We start from the raw sequence: 23,001 nt of genomic DNA, 5'->3' as shown, positions 1-23,001 counted from the left end.
CCCTGGTGGGTGGGGAGCAGGTGGGTGCCTGGCCCGGGGTGGAGGTGGCGGGGTGGGGTGCTGCCCTGGGGGAGGGGGGCAGGTGGGTGCCTGGCCTGGGGTGGAGGTGGCGGGGTGGGGTGCTGTTCTGGGGGAGGGGGGCAGGTGGGTGCCTGGCCCGGGGTGGAGGTGGCGGGGTGGGGTGCTGCCCTGGGGGAGGGGGGCAGGTGTGTGCTTGGCCCGGGGTGGAGGTGGCGGGGTGGGGTGCTGCCCTGGGGGAGGGGGGCAGGTGGGTGCCTGGCCCGGGGTGGAGGTGGCGGGGTGGGGTGCTGCCCTTGGGGTGGGGGGCAGGTGTGTGCTTGGCCCGGGGTGGAGGTGGCGGGGTGGGGTGCTGCCCTGGGGGTGGGGAGCAGGTGTGTGCTTGGCCCGGGGTGGAGGTGGCGGGGTGGGGTGCTGCCCTGGGGGTGGGGAGCAGGTGTGTGCTTGGCCCGGGGTGGAGGTGGCGGGGTGGGGTGCTGCCCTCGTGGGTGGGGGGCAGGTGGGTGCCTGGCCCGGGGTGGAGGTGGCGGGGCGGGGTGGGGGGCAGGTGGGTGCCTGGCCCGGGGTGGAGGTGGCGGTGCGGGGTGGGGGGCAGGTGGGTGCTTGGCCTGGGGTGGAGGTGGCGGGGTGGGGTGCTGCCCTGGGGGTGGGGGGCAGGTGGGTGCTTGGCCCGAGGTGGAGGTGGCGGCGTGGGGTGCAGGTGGGTGCTGCCCTGGGGGGGGGCAGGTGGGTGCCTGGCCCGGGGTGGAGGTGGGGGGGTGGGGTGCTGCCCTGGGGGAGGGGGGCAGGTGGGTGCCTGGCCCGGGGTGGAGGGGGCGGGGTGGGGTGCTGCCCTGGGGGAGGGGGGCAGGTGGGTGCCTGGCCCGGGGTGGAGGTGGCGGGGTGGGGTGCTGCCCTGGGGGAGGGGGGCAGGTGTGTGCTTGGCCCGGGGTGGAGGTGGCGGGGTGGGGTGCTGCCCTGGGGGAGGGGGGCAGGTGGGTGCCTGGCCCGGGGTGGAGGTGGCGGGGTGGGGTGCTGCCCTGGGGGGGGGGGGGCAGGTGTGTGCTTGGCCCGGGGTGGAGGTGGCGGGGTGGGGTGCTGCCCTGGGGGGGGGGGCAGGTGGGTGCCTGGCCCGGGGTGGAGGTGGCGGGGTGGGGTGCTGCCCTGGGGGGGGGGGCAGGTGGGTGCTTGTCCCGGGGTGGAGGTGGCGGGGCGGGGTGGTGCCCTGGGGGTGGGGGGCAGGTGGGTGCTTGGCCCGGGGTGGAGGTGGCGGGGTGGGGTGCTGCCCTGGGGGAGGGGGGCTGGTGGGTGCCTGGCCCGGGGTGGAGGTGGCAGGGTGGGGTGGTGCCCTGGGGGAGGGGGCAGGTGGGTGCCTGGCCCGGGGTGGAGGTGGCAGGGTGGGGTGGTGCCCTGGGGGAGGGGGGCTGGTGGGTGCTTGGCCCGGGAGTGGAGACTGAAGGGAGCAGGGGAGGGGGGGGCGTGTCCTGGCTGCCGAGGGGCGGGCCCCGCGCGCGCACTCCCGCTGCGTGCCGGGCAATGAGCGCACTAACCCCGCCCCCTGTCCGCGGCCGCCCGCGAAAGCTTTTCAGGGCGCTCCCTGGGATTGGCTGCCCGGCTGCAGGGCCCAGCCAATCCGAAGGCGCCGTGGGCCGCACTGCGCCTGCGCGGGGGATTTGAAAAGTCCGGCCCGGGCCGTTGCGGCGGCTCTTGTTGACTGTCCCGTGCGGCCATGGAGCTGGCGGCTCGCGCGCGGTGAGGGGCTGGCGGGGGCGCGAGCGGAGCTGCTGCCCGCCGGACTCGGCCCCACCTTTGGGAGGGAGCGAGCGGGCGGGCCCGGCCGCGGGGGGCGCTAGGCTGCCTGGGTGGGGGGCAGTGGCTGTGGGGCGGGGGCGTGTCCCCCCCCTTTGTGCCTGAGCCCTGGGCTCTGCCCTGCCCGGTGCGCTCTGTGCAGCTCTCGTGTGTGCCTTGCAGGGTGCTGGAGGCCCGGATACGGAGCTATCGAGGAGACGACCCGCTCGAGCCTTGGGACAGGTTGGTATTTGCCTTTTGCTTTCCTGATAGCGGTTATCCGGACATGCTGCAGGTGCCCCCTCAGCGCCGTGTTCTCTCGTTCCAGGTACCTGCAGTGGGTGGAACGTGCCTTCCCGCTGCAGGGCGGCCGGGAGCGCTTGTCCGCCTCGTTAGAGCAGCTTGTGAAAGTGTTCATCGGCGAGGAGAGGTACCGCCAGGATCCGAGATTCGTTACCTACTGCATTAAACTAGTAGGTGCACCTAGACATGTGCTAAAAAGTGAAAATATGCGGGGAGTTCACCAGAGTCAGAAATAATTTGAATTAAGGCTGTCGATTACAGTTAACTCATGTAATTAACTAAAAAAATTAATTCAAATTAAAAAAATCGATTAATCTCAGTTTTAATTACACTGTTAAATAATAGAATACCAATTGAAATGTATTAAATATTTTGGATGGTTTTTCTTGTTTATATATGTATAGGTAGGTGTTTGTCTCTGTCATGAAAGTGCAACTTACAAATGTAGGTTTTTGTTGTTACAAAGCTGCACTCAAAACCAAAACCATGTAAAACTCCAGTACCTACAAGTCCACTCAGTCCTACTTGTTGTTCAGCTAGTTACTAAGGGTATGGCCACACTTGCAGCCGTACAGCGCTGCTGTGGGAGTGCTTCCACAGCAGTGCTTTGAAGTGAGTGTGGTCAGGTGCCAGCGCTGGGAGAGACCTCTCCCAGTGCTGCAGGTACTCCACCTCCCCTTGGGGATTAGCTTATAGCACTGGGAGCAGCGTTTACGCTGGCGCTTTACAGCGCTTTAACTTGCTGCGCTCAAGGGTGTGTTTTTTCACACCCCTGAGCGAGAAAGTTGCAGTGCTGTAAAGCGCCGGTGTAGCCAAGGCCTCAGACAAATAAGTTTGTTTACATTATATTTACAAGAGAAACTGCTGCCTGCTTCTTATTTAACAAAAAACAACATGAGTTAAGTGAGTTCAAGGAAATAAAGATAGGATAAGTAAAACAAAATATGCTTTCCAATAGCTAAGACTTAACAAGCCACTATCTTGGTTCAAAGTAAAATCCTTATGTGCTTCCCACAAGATGACTCAAAATGGCTAACCCTACTTTTGGCCAGGACCTCTTCCCAGAAGAACAGAGGGTTGGCTTCCCATGTCTTTCCAAGTGAAAGATCTTAAGTGCTCTCTTTCCCTTACTCTGTAGTCTAGTTCCCAGAGACTCCAACTGTCTCCATGGTTGGGTTCAAGGACCCATCTTTCTCAGCTTGCAAAGCACTTTCCTCCTGCATTTGTCCAGTGATGGATGCCTGAAATGGCTCTCTGTCCTTGCTTATCTCCCAAAGTTTGATGACCTTGCTTTAGAAGGCAGGAACCCCTCCTTGGTACTCAGCTTGCGGTGTCCATGAGGAAGCTGAACTCATGCTGTTCTTCCCTTCCTGTGGGCTTCCCTTCCCCCTGTATGTAAATGAAGCTTCCATTATTTTGATTCTACCATGCTTAATTTACATAGGAGACCAGTAAATAGGTACCCACAGTCCTGTCTGGGTGGCAATTGTTCCTTCCTGTGTTTAGCGTGCACAAATTTTAAAACAGAATATCAATGAGTATTAATATCATTGTACAAGTTATGCATTAATAACCAGTGTTACGGGCATTTGTAAAAGACCTTACATGATGCACTAATATTGTATGCAATCTGGTTATTCAATTGCTTATTATCTGAGGGTCAGACTCCCCCTCTCCCCCGCCCCAACCTTTATAGCTTAGGTAAAGTTTCTCTTCCCTGCTGGAGTGTAGACACACTTTCTCTTCCTCCCACACTTGTTAGCTTTGTTTACCTGATACATAAATACATTATCATTGACTTACTTTCAAACTGCCTGGTGGATAAACCCTGATCCTTTGTTTAGGGAGGGATAACTCTTGTTTGACTGGAAAATACCCTTTCTACCCACTAAGTGCTTGAGAGGTGGGCTTCTTGGCAGCATGGCTTACCTCCTCCTTCCTCAGTCTCCCTCTACATCAGAAAAGGAGTTCTGTTGTGCTACTAGAAAAAAGGATAGTCTTTCATGGTAATGTATGGGTTTTCTAGATATGCCATAGACATAAGAGTCAAACAGTTTTACAGTGGGAAATGTTGGACAGCCTTAAAATAAATAAATAAAGGCACAGACAGAAGTAGTGATGCTTTTGTTTTTCTTCTTTTTAATGTGCAAATGAGTATGTACATCATGTTTTGTAGGCAGAATTCATCAGTGCTCCTTGTCAATTTTTTGACTACATCTATAGCCAAGGAGTTGGTACTAGGACATCTGCTTTGTACATTGCTTGGGCTCAACAGCTTGAAACTGAAGGGAATATACAGTGTGCTGATGCTGTTCTTCAAAAGGGTATTCATAACCAGGCAGAGCCAATGGAAAATCTGCAAGAACAATACAGGTAGTTTATTTGCTCTTTCTTGGCGCGCACATCTTGCAAATAGGAAATGTTCAAAATGTGGTATTCAGTGAAGTACTGAACCTGCCTAAATATACATCTTCCAGCAAGGATAAAGACAACTGAATTTCCTGTAAAGCTAAACATCAACACTGCCTCACTGTTCAATATGTCTAGACTTGTGGGTTACCTCTTTTTCTACTGACACTGAAGAGAGTTGGACTGCAGTGTCTTATTTGTGAAGATACAGTGGGTCCAGAACTTAAGAACATAAAAGAGCCATACTGGGTCAGACCAAAGGTCCATTTAGCCCAGTATCCTGTCTTCCAACAGTGCCCAATGCCAGGTGCCCCAGAGGGAATGAACAGGTAATCACCAAGTGATCCATTCCCTGTCGCTCATTCCCAGCTTCTGGCAAATGGAGGCTAGGAACGCCACTGATGGACCTATCCTCCATGAATTTATCTAGTTCTTTTTTGAACCCTGTTATAGTCTTGGCCTTCACAACATCCTCTTGCAAGGAGTTCCACAGGTTGACTGTGCATTGTGTGAAGAAATACTTCTGTTTTAAACCTGCTGCCTATTAATGTCATTTGGTGACCCCTAGTTCTTGTGTTATGAAAAGATGTAAATAACACTTCATTATTTACTTTTTCCACACCAGTCATGATTTTATAGACCTTAATCATCTCTTTTCCAAGCTGAGCTGTCCCAGTAGTAATCTCTCCTCAGATGGAAGCCGTTCTGTACCCCTAATTTTTGCTGCACTTTTTTGAATGTTTTCCAGTTCCAATATAACTTGTCAAGGTTTTTTTTGTTGTTGATGTGTGGCTGATCCACTGGTCTGTCCTGTATAGTGTCATTTTTTTACTGCATAGGTCCATTTTAAAGAACAAAATAGCCTGGTCCACTTCAATTAACATGCTCTGGAAGTACTCTGTTGGACACTTCAGTTATAATAGAAACTCAAGCAATTGGCTATCCTAGTGACACCTTGAATTATCGTGCTGTTACAGTCCAGCTTCTCCTTTACCATGATCTTGTCATGAAGGGCCTAATTCATCACTACTATAAGCAGAGACATCGCTTGTGAAATCAAAGGTATGGCGTCCATGTATGCCAGTGGTGAGTTTGGCCCTTCATCTTTGATCTTTGGTCTATTGGAACCACGGTATTAAAAGTCAGCCTTAACTAACTTCCATCTCTCTTCAATCTAGACTGTTCCAGATTCGTATCCCTCGAAGTCATTCGTTGATGCAAGGTGAGGCTAATGCTGAACTATCCATGAACTACACTCACGTAAATGGAGTATCTTGCCATAGTGTGTTTAATGTAGGTTTGGGTAAACCCCAAAATAGATTCAGCTTTTTGGAACTCTAAGGCTTATTTCCCTTAAGATACCTGCATAAAATGTGTAGCCATGTTTGTGGCTTCTGCTTCTTCCCCCTGAATTGTTTCATAATCTTAGGGAGTTTTGCTCCCTTCCCCCCTCCCCAAAAAAGTGTGTGGAGGGGAATTACTGCAGGCTTCCTTAGTACCAAGTCATCTGACAGCAGGGCTATACTTCAAATTTACATTGGCGCTGCTAGAGCATCTTCATCAGACATGCTAAAGCCAAAGACAGAGCTCTCCTGTTGGCTTATAATCACCTCTGCAAGAGGTGGTAGCTATGTTGGTGAGAGAAGCTCTCCCCCTGACCTAGAGTTGTCTACATGGGTGGGTTATGGTTGGTATTACTATGTCATAGGGTGTAGATTTTTCACAATCCTGAGTGACTTAGTTATGCCAAAGTAAGTGTGTAGTGTAGACCAAGCCTGAGGCTTTCACTGTCAGGAACTCTTCAGTTACTAATGCTTTATGTGGAATACTGATTTATATTGATTCTGTTCAAATAAAACACCACATATTACAGCTGTAATAATAACCTTACAGAAGGTCAGCCTTCAGAAGCTGCCATCATTTCCAGTGAAGACCTATTGCAGTAGAGCAGTAACTGGCTAGAGCATCGGTCCCCACCTATTCGTCTGGCAGATGCCAGATGAAGGACCGTGGCAGCGGTCGAGCATCCACCGAAATGCCGCCGAATTTTGGCGGCGGATGCTCGACCACGGGCCAGGACGCGGGCGCATTTAGATGCCCCTGCAGGTGCCAGAGCACCCACGGGAACCGCATTGGGGACTCCTGGGCAAGAGCATAGGTGGGCACACTTGGCCTGGGGGCCGCATCCGGCCCTCCAGACATTTTAATCGGGCCCTCGAGCTCCCGCTGGGAAGTGGGGGGGGGGGGGAAGGGTCTGGGGCTTGCCCCACTCCACATGATTCCAAGAAGCAGCAGCATGTCCCTACTCTGGTTCCTATGCGTAGGGGCAGCCAGGGGGTTCCTCACGCTGCCCCCCCCCCCCAGCTCCCGGGCTGTGCGTCTGCATAGGAGCTTGAGAGGGGACATGCTGCTGTTTCTGGGAGCTGGTTGAAGTAAGTGCCGCCCGGAACTACCTCCTGTGTCCCTGCCCCAGCCCCGATTCCCCTCCCACCCTCGAACTCCTCAGTCCCAGCCCCGAGCACCCTCCTGCACCCCAACGCCTCAGCCCCACCCTAGAGCCTGCATCCCCAGCTGGAGCCCTCATGCCCTCCTGTTTGGCTAGAGCCCCCTAGGGCTAGAGCCATAGGCTGAGACCTCTTGACTGCAGTATGGAAATATTTACATTAAACCATGGGAACACTTTCAACAGGTGGACATGTGGGTTTTGGGAGAACAAGAGAACTTCAGCATGGTCATTTAAATGTTCCTGCTTGTTCAATTGTCCTCAACATCACTGTTACTAAAATGAGGGCACAGTAAGCTATAATTTATGCTTTTGGAAGTACACCTCTACCTCAATATAATGTGACCCGATAAAACACGAATTTGGATATAACACAGTAAAGCAGTGCTCCGGGAGGGTGAGGCTGTGCACTCTGGCGCATCAAAGCAAGTTCAATATAACACCGTTTCACTTATAACATGGTAAGATTCTTTTGGTTCCCAAGGTCAGCATTATATCGAGGTAGAGGCGTAGTATGGCTTCCAGTTAACACTCTTAATCAGATTCTTTTAATATTCATGTAGTCACTTGAGTATCTAAGGTTGTAGAAACTACATTGTCAATGTATTTTTCTGAGATGCATCAGTCGGAAGTAACAGAGGAGGAGAAGGACCTTGGAGTATTGGTTAATCACAGGATGACTATGAGCCGCCAATGTGATATGGCTGTTAAAAAAAAAAAAAAAAACCTAATGCAGTTTTAGGATGCATCAGGCAAGGTTTTTCCAGCAAAGATAAGGAAGTGTTAGTACTGTTATACAAGGCACTGGTGAGACATCATCTGGAATACTGTGTCCAGTTCTGGTCTCCCGTGTTTAAGAAGGATGAATTCGAACTGGAACAGGTTCAGAGACGGGCTGCTAGGATGATCCGAGGAATGGAAAACCTGTCTTATGAAAGGAGACTCAAAGAGCTTGGCTTGTTTAGCCTAACCAAAAGAAGCTTGAGGAAGGATATGATTGCTCTTTATAAATATATCAGAGGGATAAATATTAGGGAGGGAGAGGAATTATTTAAGCTTAGTACCAATGTGGACACAAGAACAAATGGATATAAACTGGACACTAGGAAGTTTAGACTTGAAATTAGATGGAGGTTTCTAACCATTGGAGTGAAGTTCTGGAACAGCCTTCCAAGGGGAGTAGTGAGGGCAAAAGACATATCTGGCTTTAAGACTAAGCTTGATAAGTTTATGGAGGGGATGGTATAGCCTAATTTTGGCAATTAATCAAAGATCAGTTGCCAAATTATCAGCAGGTAAGTATGCCCAGTGGTCTGGGATGGAATGTTAAATGGGATGGGATCTGAGTTACTACAGAGAATTCTTTCCTGGGTGCTGGCTGGTGTCTCTTGCCCACATGCTCAGGGTTTAACTGATTGCCATATTTGGGGTCAGGAAGGAATTTTCCTCCAGGGCAGATTGGCAGAGGCCCTGGAGGTTTTTCGCCTTCCTCTGCAGCATGGAGCACGGGTCACTTGCTGGAAGATTCTCTGCAGCTTGAGGTCTTCAAACCACAATTTGAGGACTTCAGTAACTCAGACATAGGGTAGGGGTTTGTTATAGAAGTGGATGGGTGAGATTGTATGGCCTGCATTGTGCAGGAGGTCAGACTAGATGATCATAATGGTCCCTTCTGACCTTAAAGTCTATGAGTCGGAGACCTCTGCAGAGATTCATAGGTTTCAGACTGGGAGTTTGGTGTGTGTGGTTTTTTTTTTTTGGTAGCTTAGTAATGTCCTTAAATATAAAATACCATCTATGTTGTCTGTCTGTTCTAGTTGCTGCCTCAAAACAACTTCACAATTCTCAGACTCCAAATCAAATGGCTCCTAGAAAAGATGTCTCAGAATCTGCTGACCCAGCCTGTCACTCCAAAAGTCAGGTATCTCTCAACTTCTAAAATCAAAGACTTGAGAAAAGATCTTAGTGATTAACATGGTCATGCACTGGCCATGGGAATAAGAGTTGAACACCTGAAGTCTGTGCATCACAAACTATTTTAGAGGCCTACAGGATAAATTCAAGATGGTGAAATCTGAGTAAACAGACCACCCTCTGCCAACTCCAACAAACATGGTATTTAGTATACATGGGCAGCAATAGTGCTTTAACATAAATGTATAGACAAGCTAGTATCGGGACACAATTCCTAGCCACCTTCAATCCACAAATTTCCATCTATTAGAAGCAAAGAGTGATCTAGCTAGTATACGTCAGTAGTAGGGCAGGTTATATAAATTGCAACAGCTACACAAATTTTGATTCTTAGTATAAAGATCAAATAAAAGTAATTCCATGTATTTCAAATATGAAAACTTCTGACAAGGTTAAGAAAATAGCCACAAGAGTGATTTAAGATCTCAAAAACCTACCATTCAGCGAGATTAAAGTAGTACATAAGAATGGCCATACTGGGTCAGACCGAAGGCCCATCGAGCCCAGTATCCTGTCTTCTCACAGTGGCCAATGACCGGTACCTGAGAGGGAATGAACAGAACCGGGAATATTCAAGTGATCCATTCCCTGTCACTCACTCCTAGCTTCTGGAAAACAGGCTAGGGACACCATTCCTGTCCCTCCTGTTTAATAGCCATTGATGGCCTATCCTCCATGAATTTATCTTGTTCTTTTTTCAACCCTGTTATAGTCTTTGCTTTCACAACATCCTCTGGCAAAGAGTTCCACAGGTTGACTATGTTGTGTGAAGAAATACTTCCTTTTGTTGGTGTGTTTTTTCTTTTTTTAAACCTGCTGCATATTAACTTTGTTTGACCCCTAATTCTTGTAAAGTAAAGTAAAATCTAATTATCCAATAAATGGTTGAGGTGACTCAACCATGTTCTACAAGTACTTATGTGTGAAGAAGAGTTCTGATAGCAGAAGACTCTTTAATCTAGCAGAGAGAGGCATAATAAGACCTGATGGCTTGAAACTGAAACTAGACACATCTTGTCTAGAAACAAGGTGTTATGAGGGCTTGTCTACACTTACTGGGGGATCAAAGCATGGTGATCAATGCTAAAATTGACCACTGATGCAGGTCTAGACCCACTAAATCGACTGCAGATCACTCCCCCATCAACTCCGTCTTCCAAGAAGAGTAAGGGAAGTCAATGGGAGAGCGTTTCCCGTTGACATCGTGTAGTGTGGACTCTGGTAAGTAGATCTAAGCTATGTTGATTTGAGTTATGCTAGTCATGTAACTCAAATTGCATAGCTTAGATCGACTTTCCCTTTAGTGTAGACAAGGCCTTAGAAGTGGTGGATCACCATCACCTGGAATCATTGTCATCACTTGGAATCTTTAAATCAAGGTTGGATGTCTTTCTAAAAGATGCTGTAACTTAATCACTAGGTATGGACTTGGTGCAGGGATCACTAAATGAGATTCTATGGGCTGACTTTGAAGGTCAGACTAGAAAGATGATCATAATGCCCTTAAAATGCATGGATTTGAAAAATGCCTTGGTCTTTCCTGAGTTCTGTTTGATCTACAACCAACCTACCTACCTAACCTGGTAGTCAAAAATACTGCATAAATTTGTTATCTTGTATTGTCAACAGTAAATCTAACCGGCTATCGTGCTGCCCATGTTATCTAACTTGGTTAGGTTCCTTTGGTCTTGACCAACCTAATTTTGTCCTTGGCAAGCTTTGCTCCCTTACTGGCTGCCCCTGCTTCCAAATCACTGCTGGTCCTAAAACAGAACTTTATGCACCCTGCTGTTAGTCTCTTGCATGATGGAAAATGTGACCTTTTTTTCCTACTTTTGTTTGGTATTAGATTCATGACAGTACTTGACAGGTGCTGACTAGTTCTCTTCACAGCCTCTTGTGAAGGACTCCGTCAATTGGCTTTCCTTAATCCACTATTAAGTCCTTTCTGCATGCACTACAAAAGAGTAGACTGGGGAGGCACTGCTTGGATGTGTGGGGAGCCAAGTATGGTACATACACCTCAACCCATAGAGTATCTTTACTGGCCTAAGCAGTGCCTCATCTGCATGGCTACTCATAATCTTGCCTGGAGGGCCGTGTAGTGCATATACTCAACACCTTGCTGTAAGAAGTGTTCAATGTATACCCTTATGTTAAATCTTTATTTGCTATTACAAGCTTCTGAGAACTGTAAAATGATCATACAGTTAATTGCATGCTATTCTTGTGTCCCTGCTGGGGTCACAAGAAGGACTGAGTATAGTAACGGTGGCCCTAGCACTAGCACCTGCTGCAACTGTGGTGCAGCAGCATAGAATGCTGTCTTGTGGGTGGAGAGCCAGTGAGAGGACAGCTTGAGCTGGGAGGTAGGGGGCAGCTTGGAATTTACCCAAAGCGGGCAGTTGGCAGGTGGTTTGAGAAGAGGGTGAAGAGAGGTTGGGCTGAGGTGAAAAGAGGATTGGCTAGAGGAAGCTGGGCTATGAAGGGCACTACAGAAGGAGCTCAGCTATGAGGGGCACAAAGCCTATGGCCAGTACACAAATCCCCCTCCTTGTGCATTGAAGCTATAAGGTTCTGGAACTGGTGCATAACCAACTATATCCAGATTTTCAGCAGCCTACTTTTTAGGTGTCCAGAACGCCATTGCCAATGCCCTCAGCAGGCTCTTCTCCCACAACTACAAATAAGATCTGGACACTCAGGTCCTCCAAGACATATTCTAGAGATGGGGATGGCCAGAGATCAATCTCTTCACCACCTCTGAAAACACTGTGTCCTCTTCTGTTCGGGGGAGCTGGGTCACCACTCCTTGGGGATGCCTTCCTTTTACAGTGGAAGAGGAGTATATTCTATACCTTTCCTCCAGTACCCCTAATTCTAAGGGTGATGAACAAGATCAGGCAGGACAAAGCCAGAGTTATTCTCATAGTACCTACCTGGCCAAGCTTGGCACCGTCCGTTATGTACTTCAACTCTGTATCCAGTCATCAACCAAGCTCCTTAACATTCTTCATTTCCTGTCTCAGAGGCGGGGTGTGTTCTTCACCTCCAGCATGGTAGTTCTGTCTCTCAGAGCCTGGGTCCTGGATGGACCTCAGCTATAGAAAATCCCTGCTCTCTGGAGATGCCGCAGGTGTTCCTAAACAGTAGAAAAACATTAATCTACACTACTTAACTGCAACAATGGAAGCTATTCCCTTCTCTCATGTGGTCATTACAATTTCTGGCCTGAATTGGTTTCTCTTTCTGGATTACTTGTCAGATCTGAAGACATCCGGTTTGTCCTTCAGGTTGGGCAATGTATACCTGGCTGCCATATTCGCCTTTCATCCCCCTAGTCAAGGGATTCTCTACTTTTGCTCATTTGGGGTCTTATTAAGGGTCTGAGTAATCTTTCTTCACATTAGACAGCCCACTCCATCCTGGGACTTCAAGCTGGTTTTCAGCTACCTGACAAGTCCTCTGTTTGAATCAATGGCCACCTGCTTCCTTATTTTATCTATGAAGATGGCCTTCCTAGTTGCCATCATGTCAGCCCATAGGGTTGAGATGATTGGTTAAGATGAACATCTGATGTAACCTTGGCTAGGAACCTGGGATGTGGACAGAGACTGTAAGAACAATGGGGGGGATGAGGTGGGGGAGGAGATGTCTGCCATCAAAGCTCCAATCTGTCCATCTACTGGGGGTGGGAGGGAAGTTCTCCCCAAAACCTCACTGTTCTCAGCAGGAATCCTACAGCCTGGATTTTAGAATGGCCTCAGTCCTATCCAAGTAGGAGGCTAAGTGGTTTAGGAGAGTGGATAGGAGTCTCCTTAGACATAAGTCTATTTCTGCTCAGACTTTTGAAATGGGTATCTACATCTGTTATGAGTGCAGGTGCTAAGCCCCCCAGGGCAGGAATACACACAACCAGATCGCAAGTGACATCATCTGCAATTTTTGAAGAATACTCCAGTTTGAGAGATGTAGACGCCCTACCTATTCAGTCCATACGTTTTGGAAGCATTACACCCTGCTCCATATCCGATCTGGTGCGGCACTTGGAGCTGCAGTGCTGTCTTCAGTTTTGGATCCTGTTCTGAAGTCCCCTTGGGGATAATGCTCAGATGCCAACTGAAGTGGAACCCAGAAGGAAATGTTACTCACCCTGTGCAGTAGCTGTACTTCTTCAAGAAGTATTCCTGTGGGTGCTCCACTCCTGCCCTTCTTCCTCTCTGCTTTGGTTGTGTATCACAGCACACTATTACTGAAAAATTGCTTACTTTCTCATTTTTACTATATAATAAAATAAATCAATTGGAATATTTCGTACTTACATTTCAGTGTATAGTATATAGAGAAGTATAAACAAGTTAGTGTGTCTATATGAAATTTTAGTTTGTACTGACTTTGCTAGTGTTTTTTATGTAGCCCCTATTGTAAAACTAGGCAAATATCTAGATGAGTTGATGTATCCTCTGGAAGAACTCTGCATACCCCCAGGGCTATAGGTACCCCTGCTTGAGAACCATTAGTTTAAAACCAACAGCCAGTTGTAGTGGTAGGTTACTCATTTGCCACACAGTTGTCCAGGAGCTGTTGAAAACCGGACTTTCACTCAAGTACATGAGGCTTTGTGATCAAATGGCAGCCTTGTGCTCCACTTGCTTACAGTCCTGCTTGCTGGTGCTGAAGTCACTGCCCACCACTTAAAGAAGTACAGGCCACATGGTTGTGTCTTTTAGGTTTGGCAGCAGCTAGGAATCCCTGAAATTCTGTAGTGCAGGACACACTGCTTGCCATTTAAAAAAAAAAAAAAGGGGGGGGGGGGAAGGGGCAGCTACCACCAGTTGCTTATGATGTTGACATCCATGCTTTCTTCTGCTTTGATAGTGCTGCATCTTTTGAATTATATTTTTTTTAAAGGATATGTGCTGTGATTCACTTCTGGGGGTAGGACTGCATAAAAACTGCCTGTATCCCACAGTTCATCTTTACCAAGTGCTTTAAGAGCCTTTCTGTTAACCATTTGTTCCTCTTCAATCCCATTCAAAACTCTGCATTAGCCATTGCCACCACTTTCTTAGAGTGAGGAGCCTCTGTGAAGTAGTTTATGAACTCCAGCTGAGTTGCATTGTTTGCAGTAATAAAATCATTTGTTTCTGTTGCTTTTACCGTTAGACACATCATTGTATGTACATATGTTCTTGGTGTAGTACTCCCTGTGATAGTGTCATGTGCATGAGTGTCTTTTGGACTAATGCATCTACTTTACTTTCCATGCAACATTCTCACTAAGTGACTGTTTCATACAGTTTCTCGCCAGTCTTGTATGTAAAAACTGCTTATGGGATGCCTTTGGGCTTCTGGCTTACCACAGAAGAAGCAGCTGTTCTTGAAAAACATGCCATGGGACCTAGTATAAGGGGAGTCTCACCCACAGCTGGCACTTGTCCCAGCATCTTCACATTTTTTTTTCTTATGCTCCATGTGCTTCCTCTCCAGTCTTGCCCAATTCAGTTTATGGGTGCAGTTCTAATAGCACGTAAGGCACCCCCAAGTGTTTGGTTAACCAGGCCCTCCGTGGTGGTATTTTCCAAAGATTTAACTCCTAATCAGTACTCTTTGTCTCCCCAGTTGATGCTTAAGAACAATGACCAAAGTAAATGGATTTTGTTATAATTACGATCCCAATATAATTGTTACGTAAGGATGTACATGGATTCCAGTAACTGCTGGTGGCATGCTGATGCCTTAACCGGTGCCTCATTACAACTTTTTGACATAATAAACAAAGCTGATAATTAGGGCTGTGAAGCAATTTAAAAAAATTAATCGTGCTTTTAATAATAGAATACTATTTATTTAAATATTTTTGGGTGTTTTCCACATTTTCAAATATTTTCATTTACAACACAGAATACAAAGTGTACAGTGCTCACTTTATATTTTTGATTACAAATATTTGCACTGTAAAAAAAGAAACAAAAGAAATAGTATTTCAATTCACCTAATACAAGCACTGTAATGCAATCTCTTTATCATGAAAGTTGGACTTACAAATATAGAATTATGTACAAAAAAACCCTACACTTAAAAACAAAACCATGAAAAACTTTAGAGCCTACAAATCCATTCAGTCCTCCTTCTTGTTCAGCCAATTGCTTCTACCACCATTCCAAAGGATGAGTGTCTATGCTGATGATGGGTTCTGCTCGACAACAGTCCAAAGCAGCGCAGACTGAAGCATGTTCATTCTCATTATCTGAGTCAGATGCCATCAGCAGAAGGTTCATTTTCTATTTTAGTGGTTCGGGTTCTGTAGTTTCTGCATCCTTGTGTTGCTCTTTTCAGACTTCTGAAAGCATGCACCATACCTCGTCCCTCTCAGATTTTGGAAGTCACTTTAGCTTCTTAAACCTTGGGTTGAGTGCTGTAGCTATCTTTAGAAATCTCACTTTGGTACTTTCTTTGTGTTTTGTTAAATCTGCAGTGAAAGTGTTCTTAAAATGAACAATATGTGCTGGGTCATCATCCGAGCCTGCTATAACGTTAAATATATGGCAAAATGTGGGTAAAACAGAGGAGGAGACATACAATTGTACCCAAAGGAGTTCAGTCACAAATTTAATTAATGCATTTTTTTTTTAACGAGCATCATCAGCATGGAAGCATGTCCTCTGGAATGGTGGCCAAAGCATGATGAGGCATATGAATGTTTAGTGTATCTGGCATGTAAATCCACCTCTACCCTGATATAATGCTGTCCTCGGGAGCCAAAAAATCTTACTGCGTTATAGGTGAAACCGCATTATATCCAACTTGCTTTGATCTGCCGGAGTGCGCAGTCCCGCCCCCCTGGAGCGCTGCTTTACGGTGTTGTATTGGGTCACATTATATCAGGGTAGAGGTGTACCTTGAAATGCTGGCTACAAAAGTGCCATGTGAACGCCTGTTCTAAATATCAAGTGACATTGTAAATAAGTGGGTAGCAAACTTGATTTTTCTTTGCGATTGGCTGAACAAGAAGTAGGACTGAGTGGACTTGTAGGCTCTAAAGTTTTACATGGTTTTGTTTTTGAGTGCAGTTATATAATAAAAATAAACCCTTATGTTTGTACGTTGCACTTTCACGATAAAGAGATCGCACTACAATACTTGTATGAGGTGAATTGAAAAATACTATTTCTTTGTTTATCATTTTTAGAGTGCAAATATTTGTAATCAATAATATAAAGTGAGCACTGTACACTTTGTATTCTCTGTAATTGAAATCAATATATTTGAAAACTTAGAAAAGAGCTTCTGCATGATACCCAGCTTGACCTATTTGTCACATAATATTATCAAAATTTCTACCCATTGGTGGAGGAGCTGGCAGCTGGGGCCTAGAGGCATTAAGTCCTCCCTGAGATACCCCTTCTCCCTGCGATTGCACAGAGGGGGACACCATTGATAAAAATCTACAGAATCATAATTTTAATCAATCAAATGATACTTTCCTTACCTTTCTATCGTTAACCAACCCATGGAATTACACACATTCCCAGACTAAGAAGGTTCGTGACTGAATCTCAAGTGGAGTTAGATACTCGGTTTTCTTTGAGAGGTGGGGCTTAGGCCAGCGATTGTGTGCGTCTAGTGAGGAGCAGGGGGCGTGGGGGTAAGGTAGACTGGGAGGTGTGGGTCACTGAGAAATAGGTGAGTCCTATGGGACTGTGGGAGAACAAGGACGGGGCATTTGTTCAAGCCTACATGCCCTTCTTGTGTGCAAGAATCTGGACCCCAGCTTTTCTAGGAGGGTCTGATCCCTCCTCCCCATCCTCTCCTATGAGCTGAGATCTGAGGAGATGTGTTCCTTTGGGGGTATCTGCCCCTCTACTGCCCCTCCCCCCCAGTGTGTGTTGGAATCTGGGGGGTCAGTCCATCTCTGGAGGTCTGAGCCCTTCTCCCTGCCCCCCATGTGTGCCAGGATCTGGGGAAGTCCTGCTCCTCTGGGTGAAGCTAAGTAGCATACCGTGTGGAGTCGAGGGTGGTACGTAGCACGCACGTAGCAACTGTGTGGTCTAGTGGAGAGAACAGTGGACTGAGACTCAGCAAACCTGGACTCTGTTTCTGGCTCGGCCACTGACCTGTGGGATGACTTTTAATCCCTGTGTGCCTCAGTTTTCCCCATTGGTACGTTACAGATAATGTTTCTCTCCTTGAGATCTACTGATGCAAAGTGCTAGGGAAGAGTTAGGTAGTATCATGTGCACGCTTACATGATGATTACACCTGCCTAATGACCACCGACTCCTATGGACATTACTTTCTGTTTTAAAAAAAAAACTGTTGAGGAAACTAAATGACAAAAAATCTTTGTTAATACAGAATTAAGGTTGCCTGGTGGTATTTTGTGTCTTTCCAGGATGTCAAGTTCAGCAAATTCAAACTTGTGAAAACGAGGAAATAGAGAATTATGGTACACACTCATGCCCTCTTTGAGCAGTGCCCTATTATGCTCATAAAACATACTCATACTCTGCCTGTGCAATGGTCTGAACAGAAGTTACCTAAACCTGCTCTTCACTGCGTTTAGGGAAAGGTAACGGAAAGTATAGTGTCAAATGGTGCATAAGGGTGAAGGATTTGTAACGGGTTTAAAACTTAGTAGATGCGGTGTTGGCTAAGTGCAAGCCGCACTCATCTCCCACCTAACTGCTGACAGTCCCCATGGCAAGAAGTCACCTGTACCCTGCTAGTAACACATCCTACACAACACAGAACTGAAATGAAGTGTACAGGATCTCAAGGTATGCATGCACTGCTTTTTCCTTTGATCTCTCCTACACACAGGGCTCAGAGGAGGTGCTCATATATTACTCCTGAAGACATTTTGCGCAAAAAAATAAAAAATCTGTGCACAATATTTTAAAATTTTGTGAAATTCTGAAAATTTTATTTGTCAAAATAACACTATATAATCACACCAGTTTCAATTGTTTTGGTAATTTATTTCAAAATACCTGTCAGCAAGTATGTCTGTAACAATACAGACACACACACAAATTCCCCCAGGAGTAGAGTTTTAAAGAAACCACTATGGCTACCCAGTTCTTGTTTCTCTGCCCCTTCCCCCCAAGACCAGCTGGGGGGCCAGACACCCACAATCCCCCCTCGCCCCCCCCACAGAGCCCAGTTGTCGGGGGGGGGCAGCCTGAATACCTGCACTCCCTCCCCAAGCCCAGCTGCGGGGCCCCCCCTTGCACACATACCCTCTCCCCCAGAACCCAGACACCTGTCCCTTCTTCCTCCCCCACCCCCTGAGTGCAGCTGTTGTCCCCCCACACCAGACACCCAAGCCCAGGGACCCAGAGGAAGAAACAGCTTGATGCTTGGTCTCATGCTTGCATGCTGTTTCCTGCATGCTGGTCTCCTTCCCTCAGGGTGTGTTGGGAATTGCAGCTGCCAGGAACCTTCTCTCCTCCTCCTCCTGACAGTGTCTTCTGTGTGCAAATTGAGCTCTGCTGGGCCCAGCAGCCCCTACTGGTGGCCAGCAGCACTGCAGCCCATTTCTGTGGGGGAAAGGATATTCTGCTCGCACAATGTTAATTTCTGCAAAATTCTGCATCCTGCAGTGGTGCAGAATTCCCCCAGGAGTAACAAATGCCCCCAGAGAGCTACAGCTCCCCACTTTGCCTCATATCACAATCATAGCTCTTCCAAACTGTTCTGATTAATCTCTCCACCATTCAATACAGCTACACCTAACAGGGAAAGCTGCTAAAGTGCATGGAGGTAATTCCCAATGGCTATTGCCAACTCCATGCTGGCTGTGGTGATGTATCTTAAGTCTGTATTTCCTGGTTTTCACTAATTTGAGGTTTGCTGACTTGACGTTCTGGAATGCCACTTGGCAATTTTAACTGTTAACTAAGTTTGGTTTTTTGTTTGTTTTTTTCATTTAATGAAGTTCTGCATAGTTGTAGTTAATCAGTATTGGAATTGTCTTGGCCTATCCACGCTTGTCGGTTAGACTGCTATAACATTTTGGGTTCCATCCATACTGGGTGGGACTATGGTTATACTACATCCTGTCCCCAAAAAAGAAACCTCTAGATTTGCATATAAATTGATCTGAACAGAGTTTCCAATCATGCATGCTACACTCTTGCACTTCAATGGTTCAGCATGGGAACATGGTTGAAAGATGGCTTGCTTCCAACTGCAGTGAAAGCTATGGACTACTTTGTGCTGAACTCTATTGTCATAAATGGTTGCTGCAGCATGGTCTAGTGGTTGTGAATGGTGCTGGAGACTAAATTTTGCAACACGGTAAATCTCTGAAGGCCAGTGTAGGTAGGGGATCCTCTCTCCATAGGAAGGAATAGTGGTAGTGTGGTCAATCATCACTGTCTCATATCACTTGATAATGACCTTCGTGCCTCATAGGAGCAGTGTTGACTGGTTCTAAAAAGGAATCCTATCTGGCTGGAAGACTGGTGTGTGATGTAGAACCCTGTATGTATTAATATAGAGGAGAAGCTGTGCAGTGGCAATCCTCTGCTCTGTCAGACCCATGTGCGTTTCCAGTGTAGGGAGGAAATGAGGAAGCCATCACACTACCACACGGGGGCAATGAGAGGTAAACAAGACACAAGAGTGAGATTTGAGATTAAATGATTGAGGAGAGAGGAGGCTTCTGCTGCCCCCACAAGTCCCTCACTTAAACTAAGGTTACTAATCAAATTTGAGGCTCTGGTGAGGGGAACAAAAATTGTGAGTCTGTTTTCTAGGTATCATGCTGTCCATTCACTGATGGAATGAAACCTTTAATAGCTGGTATTGCTTTAATAACATAGCTAATTTTATTGCTCTACCTATGTCTGTTATGGGTCTTCAGCTAGCTCAGAGTCATCAAAATTTGTAGCTTGGGAAGGTGGGGAGATCAATATGTCTTACATCTTTCAGGTTTTGTATTCTGGGCATCACAAAGTGTTCAACAGTGAAAAAGTGGATTTCCTGAATTCTTGGCTGAACAAAATAGGTGGACATTTTAAGACTAGGCTCTTAAAGCTTCTCTCTACCTTCTAGGATCCAACACTTTCTGCAGCTCAGTCCTCTCAGGATGGCACAGGAAAAGTGTAAGTAGCATTAATACACACTCAATTGTGCTAGACAAATGTGCTTTAAAAAAATATTCAGAGTTCTTCATAGTGAACTTGAATGCATCTTTCACACTTTTTTCTCCACAGAGAGTATCTTACCTACATTTCAAAGTCAGCAGTTCTTCCAAAGCTATCTTCGACCTCCAATGAATTTGAGCAAGTGGCGATGTATAATAAAAATATGCTCATCTGTGAAGGCTCAGAGCTTTCATTTGAGGAAGTGAGAGCGAAGATTGTTTACCGAAAACAAGAAAGATTGAGACGACAAAAAGAATGGGGTACTCTATCTACTTCCCTTCAGAAATGTCGTTGTCCTTTTTTTGAGGGAAAACTAGTTGGTTAAAGTAACTTTTCATCATTGTCCCTATTTAGAGACCTGCATACACTCTCTAGGCCAAAGCTGGCATCCCCTCTCGTGTCCAAAGAGTAGGAAAGACATGCATGGGACCCTGTAGACTTCAGTGAATGTGTCAGACGAATTCCTCTGTGATCTGAGGAACTTTCTGGGAGGCAGTGCCATTCAGCCCACCTGATAAGAGAGCAAGAGAATGGGACTAGGGTAAAACCCAGGATTGCCTAAACTGACTTCAGTGGCAGTGTCCAGTCAATCTTCTCAAACCCAGTCTTTCCAATATAATATAGCACACTCTCTCCCTTCTCCCCTGAGGGGTGGAAGCAGTGGCACTTGAAGGGCCAAGAGCAGCCTATCCCACTGTGATCTAGCAGCTGATTACCTTCTTCTCACAAACTACAAGAGGCGTGACTTTCCCAGATATACTGGAGATAGTGAAGGGAGCCAGGAGGTATTTGTGGACAGCTTTAAACTTGACAGTCACTCTCTCTACATATCTCACATGGCCATTTTTAAATATTTGAATTTTCCTTTTTAAATGGAAAATTAAGAACAAATTCCACTCAGCACCAGAAAAGTCATACAACTGCATATATCACCTCACACCTACACCATCCTTATTGCAAACAAATCCATCCTCAGTGACAGTAATGAAAGCGACATCCAGACAACCTTAAATCTTCTTCGAGTGATTGCTCATATCCATTCCAGGTAGGTGTACGCGCCGCGCATGCACGTCTGCCGGAAACTTTTTACCCTAGCAACTCCAGTGGGCCAGCAGGTCGCCCCCTATAGTGGCGCCAGTATGGCACCAGATATATACCCCTGCCAGCCCGCCCGCTCCTCAGTTCCTTCTTACCGCCGTGTTGGTTGCTGGAACTGTGGAGTGCGGCTTGCTGACCTCCACGTCCCTAGCTCTCCTGTACTTGTTCGTCGTTTTTAGTTGTAAATAGTTCATAGTTAAGTAGTAGATAAACTGTTAACATAGTAGTTAGTTAGAATCTTGTAAATAGTTGTCTAACATCGCTTGCGTGTGGGCTGTTGCCCTCCCCGGCACCCGGCACCGGGCCCATGCCTGGCTCGCCGGGCTTCAAGCAGTGCCTATGAGCCTACGAGCGATCCCCACGACGTAGATGCCTACGAGCGATCCCCACGACGCGTGCCTTAAGTGCCTGGGGGAATCGCACATCAGCGAGAAGTGCCGCATTTGCAAGGCTTTTAAGCCTCGCACGAAGAAGGAGAGAGACCAAAGACTCCGCGCTCTCCTTATGGAAGCGGCTCTGTCTCCGGCACCGGCGGCGCAGTCAGCCAGTTCTGCTCCGGCACTGGACCGCACCGGCACCGGCAAGACTCCCCGGCACCGACCATCTCCGGCACCAGGAGCAGACTCACGTCCCTCGGCGTCTGCAACACCATCCAGGCAGGCCCGAGTGGAGCGCCCGGCACCTACCCTGGCCGCGGCACCGCCTGCAGGGCTGCTGTCGACTCCGGGCCCGGAAGTTCCGTCGAGTCCAGCCCCTCCTAGCTCCCCCTTAAGATCAGGGGTCGAGCTACGGGTACCGTCTACGCTGGAGACCTTTGCCTCGGCTCGGGACTTGATCGCAATGACGGAGTCATCGCAGCCTCAGCCGGCACCCCCGGGACGGGTAACCTCCAGGGGTAAACCGATGCTTTGAGCGCTGTCTCCCGAGTCCCGGCACCGATCACCCCGGAGGCGTGAACGCTCGCGCTCGGGGCGCCGCTCGGAGTTCCGGCACCATTCTCCCAGGCGGTACCGGTCGTACTCACGGCACCGATCGCCATCTGCACGGTCCCGGTCGGGCTCGTCTCACTGCCGGCACCGAGACTCCAGGAGCCGTTCACCTCGGCGTTCGGCTCCTCGGTCGACCTCCCGGCACCGAACCGGTGGTAGGTCCCGATCCCGGTCGACCTCCCGGCACCGCGCCGGTGGCAGGTCCCGGTCTCCGCTGCCGTCCCAGCACCGCGCTCATCGAAGGTCGCGGTCCGGATCCCGGCACCGATATCGCTCCCGATCCGGATCCCGGCACCGGTCATCACGCCGTTCCCGATCCCGGCACCGATGTGGGTCGCGGCACCGAGCCGCGGCACCGAGGGGAGCGTCGGTCTCGGCGCACAGAGTCGCATACCAATCAGGCTCAGCGCCTCCGTGGCCTTCTAGGGAGCCATCGGTCTCTTCCCAGACTGACAGCGCCTATGCCATGGGCCAGGACAGACACTCGGCCCTGTTCCAGGACCCTCCACCACAAAAGCGAAGGCCTCAACAGTGGGGGTTTTGGACCCCATGGGCGTATTGCCAAGCCCAGAGTCCGCAACACATTACCCCTCGCCCTACGGGGGAAGGCAGACCACCGGAGCCGACGGTATCTAGACCCCCTCACTCCCCGGAAGCAGACGGCAGGTCCAATCACCGGGACCCAGAACTCCCTCCAGAGACCGAGGTGCAGCCCCACACGGAACCCCCCATGGACACTTTGTTGCCGGGGGTTTCCTCGTCCTCTTCTCCGGATGAGGCAGTGGGG

The 23,001-nt window shown here is 48.1% G+C and overlaps 1 protein-coding gene across 2 annotated transcripts in view; it reads left to right on the top strand.

Moving 5' to 3' along the window:
• The first annotated feature begins 1,548 nt into the window (after positions 1-1,548).
• The window catches only part of BUB1 (BUB1 mitotic checkpoint serine/threonine kinase), a 64,938-nt gene continuing 43,485 nt past the window's right edge, over positions 1,549-23,001 (top strand). Inside the window, exons 1-8 of one of the 2 annotated variants that reach the window (XM_050951179.1) lie at positions 1,549-1,749; positions 1,969-2,028; positions 2,114-2,258; positions 4,265-4,461; positions 5,676-5,719; positions 8,818-8,921; positions 20,036-20,085; positions 20,197-20,387. In XM_050951179.1, the coding sequence (XP_050807136.1) occupies positions 1,727-1,749; positions 1,969-2,028; positions 2,114-2,258; positions 4,265-4,461; positions 5,676-5,719; positions 8,818-8,921; positions 20,036-20,085; positions 20,197-20,387 (814 nt within the window). In that variant the 5' untranslated portion in view covers positions 1,549-1,726. Of the gene's footprint in view, positions 1,750-1,968; positions 2,029-2,113; positions 2,259-4,264; positions 4,462-5,545; positions 5,584-5,675; positions 5,720-8,817; positions 8,922-20,035; positions 20,086-20,196; positions 20,388-23,001 lie in introns of those variants that run through there. The other variant, XM_050951180.1, reaches the window with a different exon arrangement.

This window comes from Gopherus flavomarginatus, chromosome 4, assembly GCF_025201925.1.
Source record: "Gopherus flavomarginatus isolate rGopFla2 chromosome 4, rGopFla2.mat.asm, whole genome shotgun sequence".
NCBI lineage: Eukaryota > Metazoa > Chordata > Testudines > Testudinidae > Gopherus > Gopherus flavomarginatus.
This window is presented reverse-complemented; position numbering and strand designations above follow the sequence as displayed.